The sequence below is a fragment of the Phoca vitulina genome, unplaced genomic scaffold, assembly GCF_004348235.1.
Source record: "Phoca vitulina isolate PV1807 unplaced genomic scaffold, GSC_HSeal_1.0 scaffold4, whole genome shotgun sequence".
In the NCBI taxonomy this organism is placed as follows: domain Eukaryota; kingdom Metazoa; phylum Chordata; class Mammalia; order Carnivora; family Phocidae; genus Phoca; species Phoca vitulina.
Genome location: NW_022589707.1, coordinates 45,167,547 through 45,180,173, shown reverse-complemented (window position 1 = coordinate 45,180,173; position 12,627 = coordinate 45,167,547). Strand labels below are relative to the sequence as shown.

General features: G+C 40.3%; 1 protein-coding gene across 1 annotated transcript; it reads right to left on the bottom strand.

The window, feature by feature from the left end:
* Nucleotides 1–4,170: 4,170 nt before the first annotated feature.
* TOMM7 (translocase of outer mitochondrial membrane 7) lies at nt 4,171–12,190 on the bottom strand. The gene is made up of 3 exons (XM_032401954.1): nt 11,997–12,190; nt 9,042–9,090; nt 4,171–4,390 (listed from the first exon to the last, which is right to left on the bottom strand). Exons 1-3 carry the CDS (start codon nt 12,097–12,099, stop codon nt 4,375–4,377), a joined length of 168 nt encoding a protein of 55 aa, XP_032257845.1. The 5' UTR covers nt 12,100–12,190; the 3' UTR covers nt 4,171–4,374.
* Between the last annotated feature and the right edge of the window lie 437 nt (nt 12,191–12,627).

Genomic DNA, 12,627 nt, shown 5'->3' with positions numbered 1-12,627 from the left:
TTTGTTGAGCACCTACCACGTGTGATACACTAAGGATCCCAGGTTCAAGGAGATCCTGGTCCCCATCTTGGTGGGGTAGTTACAGGGTATATATAATTGACAACACTTATCAAAATATGCATTTAAGATCTGTTCATTTTATTATATGTAAAATATACCTCAATAGAAATGGGGCCGTTCAAGGAAAGATAATACAAGGAAATGTTTAAGGTTTGTTGTAGCTGCCATACTAATTTCGAGTAAGTTAAATCTAGGATATGAATATGACTACTCCATGTGCTGTATGTACAGGGCCCCAGATATTGGGTCAAGTACATGGACCCTCTAGGGAACTTGAAATGTTAACATTTTATAGTTGTTGTAATTGCCTATTTTATCATTTCATCAGTTGCAAAAATTATTTTTAAATGTGGCATGTAGCAGTACTAAAATCACTTAAGATTTTCGGTAGCAAATCTGGGTTCAAATCCAAGCTTTCTCTGTGATTTAGGGGAAACGACGCACGACTGTTTCATCTGTAAAGTGGAGAGAATGCCCTACTTCACGGGACAGTTGTGGCAGCTGAGTAAGTGCCAAGGCATAGCAAACATTCCCCTTCCCGAGTTACCTCCTCCCAACATCTTTTGTTGTCAAGTCCTTGGCCAGGATCGGACCAACTATGGCTAACACAGAGAGACATACTGCTCCTTCACAATGATCCACGTTATGCAAGTGTCCAGTGCCCAAAGCATTTTAAATTTCACACATACAATCCTACAATTCATTCATCATTCTTACTGAATACCTACTATTGCTAGGACCTGTGCCAGCCTCTAAAGATACAAATGCAGTCCTGCATTTATGAAGTTTACATTCTAGGAGTCAAGATTATTTACATGCACACACATACAAAATCAGGTAGGTTGAAAATTCTCTGAAAAAATAAGATGAAGATAAGGAAGAAAATGATGGGGAAACGAGACAGTGTAGAGTTTGCTATTTTACATAAGGGTGAAAGAAGCCCTCTCCATCAAGGTGACATTTGAGCAGAGATTAAAGAGAGGAAGCCAAGCATGTGGACGTCTGGGAGAAGAGTTCCAGCAGAGAGAAGAGCAACTCAGACACTAAGGTAAGTACGCGTCTGGCCTTACTGAGGAACAAGAGATCAAAACAGCAAGAGTGCAAGTGAACATGGAGGGAAGAATCCAGGCAAGGAAGAGATCAAGGGCACTTAAGACCAGATTACAGTCTCATAGGTCACGAGAAGTAAAAATTCAGAATTTTATTCCCAGTGATAGGAAGCCACTGGAAAGTTCTGAGGGTGTGATATAATCTTAAAAGGATCACTCCTGGGGGGTTCAGTTGGTTAAGCGTCCAACTCTTGATATCAGCTTGGGTCTTGATCTCAGGGTTGTGAGTTCAAGCCCTGTGTTGGGCTCCATGCTGGGTATGGAACCTACATAAAATAAAGTAAAAAATTAAAAAAATAAAAGGGCACTCTGGATATGAAGTAGAAAACAGACTTTGAACACGTAGGGGAAGGAGGAAGATTTCTGCGAGTCTAAGGCAGCAACTCTCAAACCTGAGTTGTGTCAGTCTTCTGGAGGACTTGCTAAAACACATACGGATCACACAAAAAGCTGTACACAAATGTTTGTAGCCACTTTACTCCTAACAGCTAAAAACTGAGAACCCAGATGTCCTCCATGTACATCCATACCATGGAATACTACTCAGCAATAAAAAGGAATAATCTGATACACACAACCTAAATGACTCAACAAATATGCTGAGTGAAAAAAAGCCAATCCCAAAAGGTTATTTACTGTATTAATTTCATTCATATAACTTTCTTGAAATGACAGTTATAGATATGGACAACAGATTACTAGTTGCCAGGGGCTAGGCATGGGGGTGGGTTGTGGGTGAGGGTGGCTATAAAAGGGCAATATGAGGCATCCTTGGGGTAACAGAAAAATTGACTCACCAATAATCAATACCCTGATACTGCACTGTGGTTTTACATGTCACCATTGAGGGAAACTAGGTAAAGGACACAGGGATCTTTCTGTAACATTTCTAACACTGCATGCAACTTCACAACTATCTGGAAATAAGTGAATAATTCAAAATAATGGCTGAAGTACTTAAATCACAGAGATTGCTAGGCCTCACCCTGTTTCCAGACCTGAAAATGTACACTTATAACAAAAGTTTCTAGGTGATGCCAGTCTGGGAACAGCTATGAGAACCATCAATTTAGAAAATAACACCTTAGGGCAAGTATTGTTATTCCTATTTTTTGGAAGAAACCGAAGCCTCAAGATTAAGTGACTTCACCAAGGGCTAGGAACCAAGTGGCAGGACCAGGACTCAAACCAGATCCTATCAGCTCAGTGTTTTTGCCTAAGCAAATCAAGGTCAGAAATAATCTTAATTATATGGGCTCTGCAGTGTCTAGCACAGAAGAGACCAATGCTTGTTGGATTGCACTGCCCTAAAAACAAAAATTCTATAAAATGTAGCTTAGTTGTAAACATCTCATACTTTAAGATCTCACTTTAAGATATACACACACATTCAAGGGTGTACTAGTCTCAGCTCTTACCTGTGCCTTGAACAAGTGCTTCAACTCTGTTCCTTAGCTTCCCCAGACAGAAGATCAAAGAACTAGTCCCTTCCTACTTAACTATGGATTTCTCACTTTAAAATCTACTGGGTTTTGGGCACCTGGGTGGCTCAGTCGGTTAAGTGTCTGCCTTCGGCTCGGGTCATGATCCCGGGGTCCTGGGATTGAGTTCCGCATTAGGCTCCTTGCTCTGGGGGGAGCCTGCTTCTCCCTCTCCTCCCCACTTGTGCTGTCTCTCTCTCTCAAATAAATAAAATCTAAAAAAAAAAAAAAAAAAAAGATTTTAAATCTACTGGGTTTTTAAAGACAGCTACAAGCTAACCCTCAATGAACACAAAACCAGTTTGCAATCCATGTTAGTATTTTATCAAAATGGACACCTGACATAGTTTTACTTTCTCAATCTCAATTTCTGAAAATCCTGTGCAAGAAAGAGATGTTAATGTGCACAACAATTCTAACTAAACATAAGTTCACAAACACTAAAATTTAACCAGGACTGGGAGGGGGGGGCATATTCTTAAGCAATTCTACGGGATTTAAAAACTGCTAAGAGTTTTTAGCAAAATTATTAAGTGCCTAGATTCATAGAGATGTTGAAGCAATTACATTAAGTGCTTGCCAAAAATGACTTTCCTGCAGTTAGCTCTCAGGAATTTCACTTTAAAATCCCATTATGCAATAAGGCTCCATAATAGTCTCCTACGTCTCCATGGTAGTTAACAAAACTTGAGGAAATAGGCTTAGTTAAGAGGGTTTACATCAGAAATAAGGAAGAATTTTCTGGGAATGACAGCTCTAGTCACCTGAGACTACATTCATGATTATTCTCTACTTAAACACTGTATGTTTAAAACATTCAAGCCAATGGGCTCCTCCCAAATCATATCTTGTTTCAGGCCTCCTTTAACTTTCCTCCATTAATTACAATTCTCTAAGTAAATAGAGCTATTTTGTTAGAGTTACAGAAAAAGCTAAATTAAAATAGGATTCAAATACAGGTAGAGAGGGGCACCTGGCTGGCTTGCTCCATGGAGCATGCAAATACATGCAGAGGTCCCAGGAAACCAGGATCTGATACTGAAAACTAATTCCCATTAATTGTTTTAGTAGAAAGTGCTACTATTCTATGTAACTATCCATAGGCTCTTGCCCAGACAGCTCTAAATTCCAAACACCAATGAGGGAAATCTTAGACTAATTTAACTGACAAATCAGGCACACAACTCCCCAAAGCCATCCCCATCCCCTACCAACAGAGTCACAGAACCCATTTCTTTCAGTGACAACTTTACTCCAATGACATGCAAAAAGGGCTAGTTCACCACAAACTGAGAACTCTCTACTTTTACTACCTTAGAAAATCCCAGAGGGAGTTATTAATTCAATGCAAAAGGAAGTGGAATCCACTTGTTAAGTGAATGGCCAAGAATTAACTTGAAAGTTCTATTTTCCAAGGTAGCATCTAGGCATATATATAGATTCACTGCTTTGAAAAAGTACAAAAGGCTAAATTTTTACCTAATAGCCCATTATGTTTGATTCAAAAAGGACTCAAGACATAACACTGTTAAAAACATTTATTTTGGTACAGTCTATGATAAATAAGTCAGGAGAGGTTCCACTCTGCCACAGATTCATCTGAGAAGAGCCCTGTGCCATTCAACTGGTGAATGTCTGAACGACGTCCCATCTCTTATCCCAGCCAGAGCGCACACCTTCCATGTTGTTCCTGTCCATTGATTGCTTCCAAATCCAGATGACCTTTATCCCCAAAGTAAGCTAAAATGTTTGTGAAGAGGAGAAATAAATTAAACCCCAAAGTAAAAACTTAAACATAGTTTAAGAACTAGAAGATTTTATACATTTACGTTTGTGTTTACTCATCAAATTCAGAGATACTATAAGACAAGGATCAATCTCATTGAGCAAAAAATTTAAGATATATATATTTAAAGAAATACAGGTTTGTTACTTTTGAGTGTGGTTACCTACTGTAAATAAAAAGGGAAATATAAGTTGAGGTCTGTCAAAAGATAAATGATTAATGATTTTCATTAACATGAAGGACTGATGAACCCACAATATAAAACCATATCATTATTAGATACCACATAGTAAAGCTGAAAATAATGTTTACTGAATGCTTTCTATGGGTCAGTACCGTGTAGAAACTTCCCAACTCCCAACTATGACTTTTATTTTAAATACATGGAAGAAACCAAGGCTTTGAGATGGTTACCCATCTTAAGTGGCAGAGTGATATGACCCAGGTGCCCCCCCCCTCTTTTTTAAGTAGGGTCCATGCCCAGTGTGGAGCCCAGTGTGGGGCTTGAACTCATGACCCTGAGATGAGATCAGGAGTCGGATGCTGAACTGACTGAGACACCCAGGCGGCCCCTGACCCAGGTGCTCTTAACCATTACAACACACACATCCCAGGAACAATTATTAGTCTTCATTTCAGCCTCAACCCTTACCTCAAACATTCCCAGCCACTAACTAGCCCAAATTCCTAAACCATTTCCTGACTAAGCAACAGGATTCTGGAGGAAGACAAGAGGTATTTTATTTCTAAGTCTTGCTGATTAAAAATGTGGTTTCCAGTAATATGTCACATAAAATAAAACTGCATTACCAAATGATAACTTGAACATTCTCTGAATTTTTTTTTTAAGTATTTGTCTTTGCCTGGGAAAAAGCCCAGCATCCATTTCCAATTTTCAAAAGTGTTTTAAAATTTCCCATTAAATGCCAAGTATTTTTGCATAGAGTTAAGATATAAAAATGAACTATTCATCTATTAAGGTCTCCTCAGTGGTAATGAGCATCCAAAATAAAGAGAAAAGAAGATCTTCCTTGGCTTTACACAGACAATGTGAACAAGTATTCTCTTAGTTAACCTCAGGGTTCATATATATATTTTTTTTTTTAAGATTTTATTTATTTGACTGAGAGAGACACAGCGAGAGAGGGAACACAAGCAGGGGGAGTGGGAGAGGGAGAAGCAGGCTTCCCATGGAGCAGGGAGCCTGATGCGGGGCTCGATCCCAGGACTCTGGGATCATGACCTGAGCCGAAGGCAGACACTTAACGACTGAGCCACCCAGGCGCCCCATCAGTGTTCATATATTTTGCCTAAATAATGTTTTACTAATTACTGCTCCGTGTTCATTCAAATACTGCATTTTGTATATGGACTGATATCAACCAACATTTGCTGACCACGGATAATGCACTATCTGGGTGAAAGAGGACACTAAGACCAATATGGTCCTAATCCCCAGGAACCCAACAACTTAGCAAGGGAAGCAGACCAGTAAATCATGAACTATATTTAGATAAGTATTATTCTTCCCTAAATTGCAAATACCCCTGGAAGGAAACCAGAAGATGCTCCTAATGACAGAAAAGAATGAACGAGCACCAGAGAGGAGAGCAGCACTAAGAAGACATATTGTGAAGAAATGAAAAAGCAGGGGGTGGCTGCTCCATCCAGACTGCAACGTTGAAGGGTCAACTCTTGGTGGGATAACTGAAGCCAAAAAGAAGTACAATAGAAGGGCACATTCTATTCCCACCTCTGGATCCTGGATCACCTGGGGCACAAAAAATGCTATTTCCCACCTTGCAGATCCAGTCTAAAAGTCCTACCACAAGATGCAGTGCTGTATTAATTCCTGTCCAAAAAGGTCAGAGTCATTTAATTAAGTTAATTCAACTCTTGTTGGCAGCTACTTTAGGTGCTTACAGGATATAACGTAATGTAAATAAGCAACAAGCACAATATAAGGCAGAGAACGATGCACACAAATGAGTATTATGGGAACACAAAAACTAGAGAGGTTTCAGCTAGGAGAAGGGGGAAAAGATTTAAGGAAGGGATGACATTTGAGATTGGGCTTTTCTAGACATAGGTTTTCATCAAGTGGGAACAAGGGAAAGAGCATTCCAGGCTAAGGGAGCACAAGCACTGGGACAAAGGCACGAAAATATACAGTTTGTTCTGGGATTAGCATGCAGTAGCTTGTAGCTGGAGCAAGTTCTCACAGGAGAAAGAAGTGAGGTGAAGGGCGCCTGGGTGGCTCAGTCGTTAAGCGTCTGCCTTCGGCTCAGGTCATGATCTCAGGGTACTGGGATCAAGCCCCACATCGGGCTCCCTGCTAGGCTGGAAGCCTGCTTCTCCCTCTCCCACTCCCCCTGCTTGTGTTCCCTCTCTTGCTGTGTCTCTCTCTGTCAAATAAATAAATAAAATCTTAAAAAAAAAAAAAAAGTGAGGTGAAGATGACACAGAGAAGATTAAAAATTACTATTGGGCGCCTGGGTGGCTCAGTTGGTTGAGCGGTTGCCTTCGGCTCAGGTCATGATCCTGGAGTCCCGGGATCGAGTCCCGCATCGGGCTCCCTGCTCGGCGGGGAGTCTGCTTCTCCCTCTGCCCCTCCCCCCTCTCATGTGCTCTCTCTCTCATTCTCTCTGTCTCAAATGGATAAATAAAATCTTTAAAAAAAAAAATTACTATTAACAGTTTACTGCTCACATATTACTTGCCAAGTACTCATTATACTTAATATACGATACTCTTACCCAATCCTCATAAAAACTTTATGAAGTAGATATTATACCCAACTTATAAAAGAGGAAACACTTCACTCTAGAAAGGCTAATGGCCTTTTGGGAAAAGGTATTTGATGATAATTTCCAGTACTTGGAAAATGTTCACATTGCTTGACCAGGTAGTCCCTTCTCTGATGTTTTCTAAAGATTTCCCTATGAAAATAACTGCTCTGAGGTCAATCAGCTAGTAAATAGCAGATACATTACCTCAAGTCCCCATTTTACAATTCAAAAGGTAGAGGCTAAGAAAAAAGGAACTTACTAGAGATCTCTGAAAGCAGTTTTAAGAAGCCGCATCATAAATGGTTAAAGGGAGAGGAAAGTGAAGAAAGAAGCAGTGAGTGAAGACCACTTACTGAAGAACTTTATCAGGGAAAAAAAGGTAACTTCAGAAATGGACAAATTGGGGGACAACGTGGCTGGCTCAGTCAGTAGTGTGCGACTCTTGATCTTGGGGTTGTAAGCTCAAGCCCAGATTGGGTGCAGATACTACTTAAAAATAAAGTTTAGAAATGGACAAATCGAGGGCACATACAGTGGAAACTTATGAGAAGAAAAACCCCTTCCTCTCAGAAAGGAGAGGCCAGTAAGGCAGAGGGGGTGAAGGAAATTCCTATTAGATGGCACTGTGCTAAGAAAAGAGGTAAGATTATCTGGGGGAGCCCACATGACCACTGGAAAGAGTGTAGGCTTTGGAGACAGATGTATTCCACCATTCTGCCGACTTCGTGACCTGCTCGGAAATACTGAAGTAACAATTAGAGATACTGTATATAAAGCACCTAAAACAGTGGCTAACCCATCGCAGATAACTGTTATAGATACTACTATTACTTTCTGCCCATTCTAGGAAAAAAGTGGCTCAGAGTTAGGATTTGAAGAAACAGAAAACCTAGAATAGCCAGTGCAAAGTCTATTAGGGCAATCCACAAGAAAGGTCTGTAAGACAGAGGATCAAGATGAAATCACACAGAACCTGTGCAAGTCCTGGTCATCATCGTGCCACAAGTATCAGCACTTCCTAAAGAGCAAACTTACCTGTTCAGATTCTGCCTTTATATATATGTATATGCACACACGTACACATACAGCTTTCACAAGTATACATATATACGTACACTTACAAGTATATGAATATGTATAGTGTGTGTACGAGTGTGAGTGTGTGTGTGTGTGTGTGTGAAGTTTTCAGAAGTGCTTATCTAACACTGGCAAGACTGCTTCTGAGAAAGAAATTTGACAATGCATTTTGAGGGTCATAAATGTTCATACACTTTGACTTATTACTCCCATGAGAATTTATCGTAAGGAAATAAATCAAAACCTACAAAATCCATCTAAAAATGTTCACTATACTGTTATGTAAACTACTGAAAAACCTAAGTAATCAACAAGTTAAAAATATATGGGATATCAACTGTAATTTTAGTGAAGAAAACAAAATCCTACATGTTCTTGTTAAAATGATCTAAAAGGCTATATTTATCTGAATGAAGATAACACAAATATGGGTAATTAAAAAGAGTTCATTCACCTTTCAAAGTGGTAGGATGATAAATTTGTTGTTTTTCTTGTAAATATGTTTCATTATGGTTATAATATGGTACAGTAAATGCAAATTAGGAAGGGGAGAGAAAGCAATTACCTGATAACACAAGCTAGACTGGTCTGCAAACTGCTGCAGTTTCCAACAGCCCAAAACCATACTGACTAGTACAGTTCCATTACAATGCCTACCACTAGGACTCTTCTGCTTCCCAGGGATTCAGCACTAATAGATGAACATTTGCCCTGAAATATTTATTTGTAAGAGCAATACCTCAAAACAGTTGGTTCAGGCATTCCAGGATCTGCACCCCTCTTGAACCCTGGGGGAGAAGGGGAAGGAGGAGAAAGAGAATAAACAGTAATTAAAACCCTAGCAGACAAAACATTTATCAAGACTTTCATTTTTTTTCTTTTCAAATCAACCTAGGGTAGCTAGAATCATCTACTAGCACCATCTATATTTACCTGTGTGCTAAGATCAGTCTTGAATTTTAACTAGAGTATGAGATTATGTCCAAGATTCATCAGTAGGGAGGACAAATAACCTTATTCTTATTATATACACAATTAGAACTATAGCCCTTAGCATGTACTTTCACTCTTAGTTATTACCAGAAAAAAAGATGACACAACTACTAAATCATACTGGATAAAAGACTACAAAGAGCAAAAAGATTTTTTTAAAAACTACATTTTTAAAAAACAATTAAGGATATCTTATTTTATCCCCTACAAACCTCTTTGTATAAAGCAATCAAAGATTGGAAGAAAAAAAGAGTGGAAAAAAAACAAGTTATTGTTTAACAACCTAATTAAGTCAACACTTTTATTACAAGTATGATTAAATAAGCCTTTTACCATTTAAAATATATTTATTAACTAACTGGATAACATATATGCTAATTTGCTGATTGATTAAAATTAGTTAGCATCAAGAACTGTGGGGGTAGGAAATTTTACTCCATTTTCAAGACAACAAGGTAGGCTGCCAGTTTCACAGATGCTGGTAGAAGACACAAGATCCTGAGTCAGAAACAAAGGAGAGTTTATTACTCCCAGCAGTTAACTACAGTCAGAATGTCATCATTTTTAGATGAACCCTGAGTTTAGAGAACCAGTCTTTTTTAATGGGCAGTGAGCAGTCTCCCCTTTGCTCTAAAAGGAAATACTATTTTCCAAGGCTGTTCACTCCACAAACATCCTTAAAAAGATAATATGGAACAAAGAGTGGTCAGAATCTGCTCACAAGATTCGCAGAAATTCAAGACACCATGGAGAATGGTCTTCCAAGAGGTGATTCATTAAAATCTTGTGTTAATCAATGTCCAAACAGAATTTTTATCATGTCACCATCTGTTCTACTTTATACCACTATATTCCCACATACTCCCTGAAGCCCTAAAAGTTATGTATGAACCTAAATTATACAAGAAATTCAATCCAGTTGTAGGTTTTTGTGAGAGCTGAGGTGGAGAAGAAAAAGAAACTACCTGGGAAGTAGGTTAGACACAAAATTAAATTTCTAGGACGTGAAAAGAAATAGACAATTATTAACAAGGAAGAAGTACTAAAAAGATAGCTCTAACATTACTCTCAACCTGAGTTGGAAGCTAGGGTGGAGAATCACCATAATGGTATTTCTAAGAAAGAGAATACAGCGGTGTGCACAAAAAGAAAAATAAACTCTAAGGGGCTGGGGGGAACATTCTCTTCAAACCAAAGCCCTTGATACACAGAACGTAGCAACCAGCTACACCTTTCTGCTTTCTGGCTGTAGAAAAGGAATCACAAAAAGGGAGAGGAGGGAAAGGTAGATATAAAGAATTATAGAGCAGCAAAGAAACCAGAGGGACCAAGAAGGCAAGAGTAGGCTAAAAAAAGGACCTCCCCCCCTTCCCCCACACACAACGGAAAAAGGAGGCATAAAGAAGGGGAAGGATCAAAGTCCCCATATCTTTCTTGGCTAAAAGGAGAGCTAGATCTAGTGTTTGACTAGCTGAACTGGGCCCTTCTACCATGATGTGAAAGCTTGAGGAGGGGAGAGGGAGAAGGGGCAACATAGCCTGTAAGAGCAGGCTATCATAATTACGTGTTCTAATCCTGGACACCTACACAAAGTTGCTAAGATCTAGGAGAATAATGCTTTTTTAAAAAAGCATTTGAAATAGGTAGGAAAAAGATCTTTCTAAGTCCTTATACTGAAGTATCCCCAGATTATCAACTGGCTTGCATTTCGTGGGGAAATCGGAGCCACAGCGACCTGGAACACATCCAGCCAAATCAAAGGCTCTGTCAAGACTAAGAGTGACTGTACTTTATCTTGAACAATGCATGACACCTAAAATAAATAGGAAGCACCACCTTGTTAAAACCAAAGGGTTTTAAAAGTGTGAAATTGAGTTTTAGAAAATTTCAAGCTTTATGCCCAACTGACAGAGCTGGGGCTTTTTCCTTTCCTCTGTACACCTGAAACTAACATTGTGTGTCAACTATGCTTCAATTTAAAAGAAAAAAACTACTCAAAGCAAGAAATAGGATAAAGTCCCAATGTGCAGCCTTAGGTGAAAATATTTGCCTGAGCACTTATAAATCTCTGCGGTAGGACATGGCATAGTGCTTAAGAGTATGGGTCTTGATGTCCCATTACTTGAATTCAAAGCTCCCCACTTAACAGCTGTGTAGCCTCCAGCAAGGAACGAAATTTCTCTGTGACTCGATGTCCTCACCTATAAAATGGGATCTATAACAAAAATCATCCAAACCCTTCATTGTACAGCTGAGAAGCAGAGAAATCCAACAACTAATGTCATAATCATACTTCAAGGCAGTGGCGTCCTCACGAGGCCTACAGGCCTCTCTCCACTTAGGACCACCTGAAGAGGTGAGGACAAATATCCCCGAAAACCCACCTAGTGACAGAGTGAATGAGTCGCTTTCAAATACATCAGGTCGTCTAACTCTCCCAACAATTCTCAAAGGTAGGTCACCTCCATTTTACAGATGGAAAAACAGAATGGGAGGGATTACGTGACTTGTTAAAGACCACAAAAAACAGTAGAGACCAAGCACTCGAACTCAGGTTAGACCGACCCCACTGACTAGACTACACGAAAGGACGTGCACCGCGTGGTCGGGTCTCGCTCTCCCGCCTAGAAAGCCAAAAATGGAGACAAGGCCTCCGCACACTCTTCCCTCCCGGCTCCTCCCAAGTTCTTCTCCTACTGACCCAGGTAAATCACGAGTGGAATAAAGCCCCAGCGGATAGCAAACTGGCCGCCCTTAAAAAGCTGCTGCAACCTCTGCTTGGCCTCTTTGCTCAGCTTCACCATGGCGACGGCCCCGGCGGCTTAGTGAGGACTCTCAATACCAGCTGCAGCGTAGGGAATCCGAACAAGAAAGGAGGTGCGCACGCGCCGAACACGGCATTTACGGCAGGAGTCGTGAGCGTCGCCAGCAGAGGTCGTAATTCACCGCCCGTCCTGACCTGCCTCTCCCCTCTACGGCGCCACCTGCGGACGGCGCGTGCGTGTCTGGTTCCCCCTGGTCAGAGTCTCGTCTTTCCTTACGTTTTAGGAATCCCGTTTTTGATCACTGTGGGATACTGAAGGCAGCGCGCTTGAGCTTTCTTCAGCCTGAAACGCCCTTTCTCCTCCCACAGTCTTACCCGTTTTTTAAAGTGCACCTCCAAGTGTTCCTCGCCTGACACAGGAGGAATATTAAATTCCGTGTTCTAATCCTGACTCTTAAACTGACTTGCTCTGTAATCTTGGACAAGTTACTTAACCTCTCTCAGTACCAGTTGGTTTCTTCAAGCGAAGGCTGAACTACAAGGGAGATGACGAAGTAGTGCCCAGTAG

Bases quoted from the DNA above. Each gene is read 5' to 3' on its own strand.
- TOMM7 (XM_032401954.1), bottom strand. From the start codon at position 12,099: ATGGTGAAGCTGAGCAAAGAGGCCAAGCAGAGGTTGCAGCAGCTTTTT. The intron at 9,091-11,996 runs GTCAGTAGGAGA...CTTCTCCCCCAG, and splicing joins TCCACTCGTGATTTACCTGG to GGTTCAAGAGGGGTGCAGAT.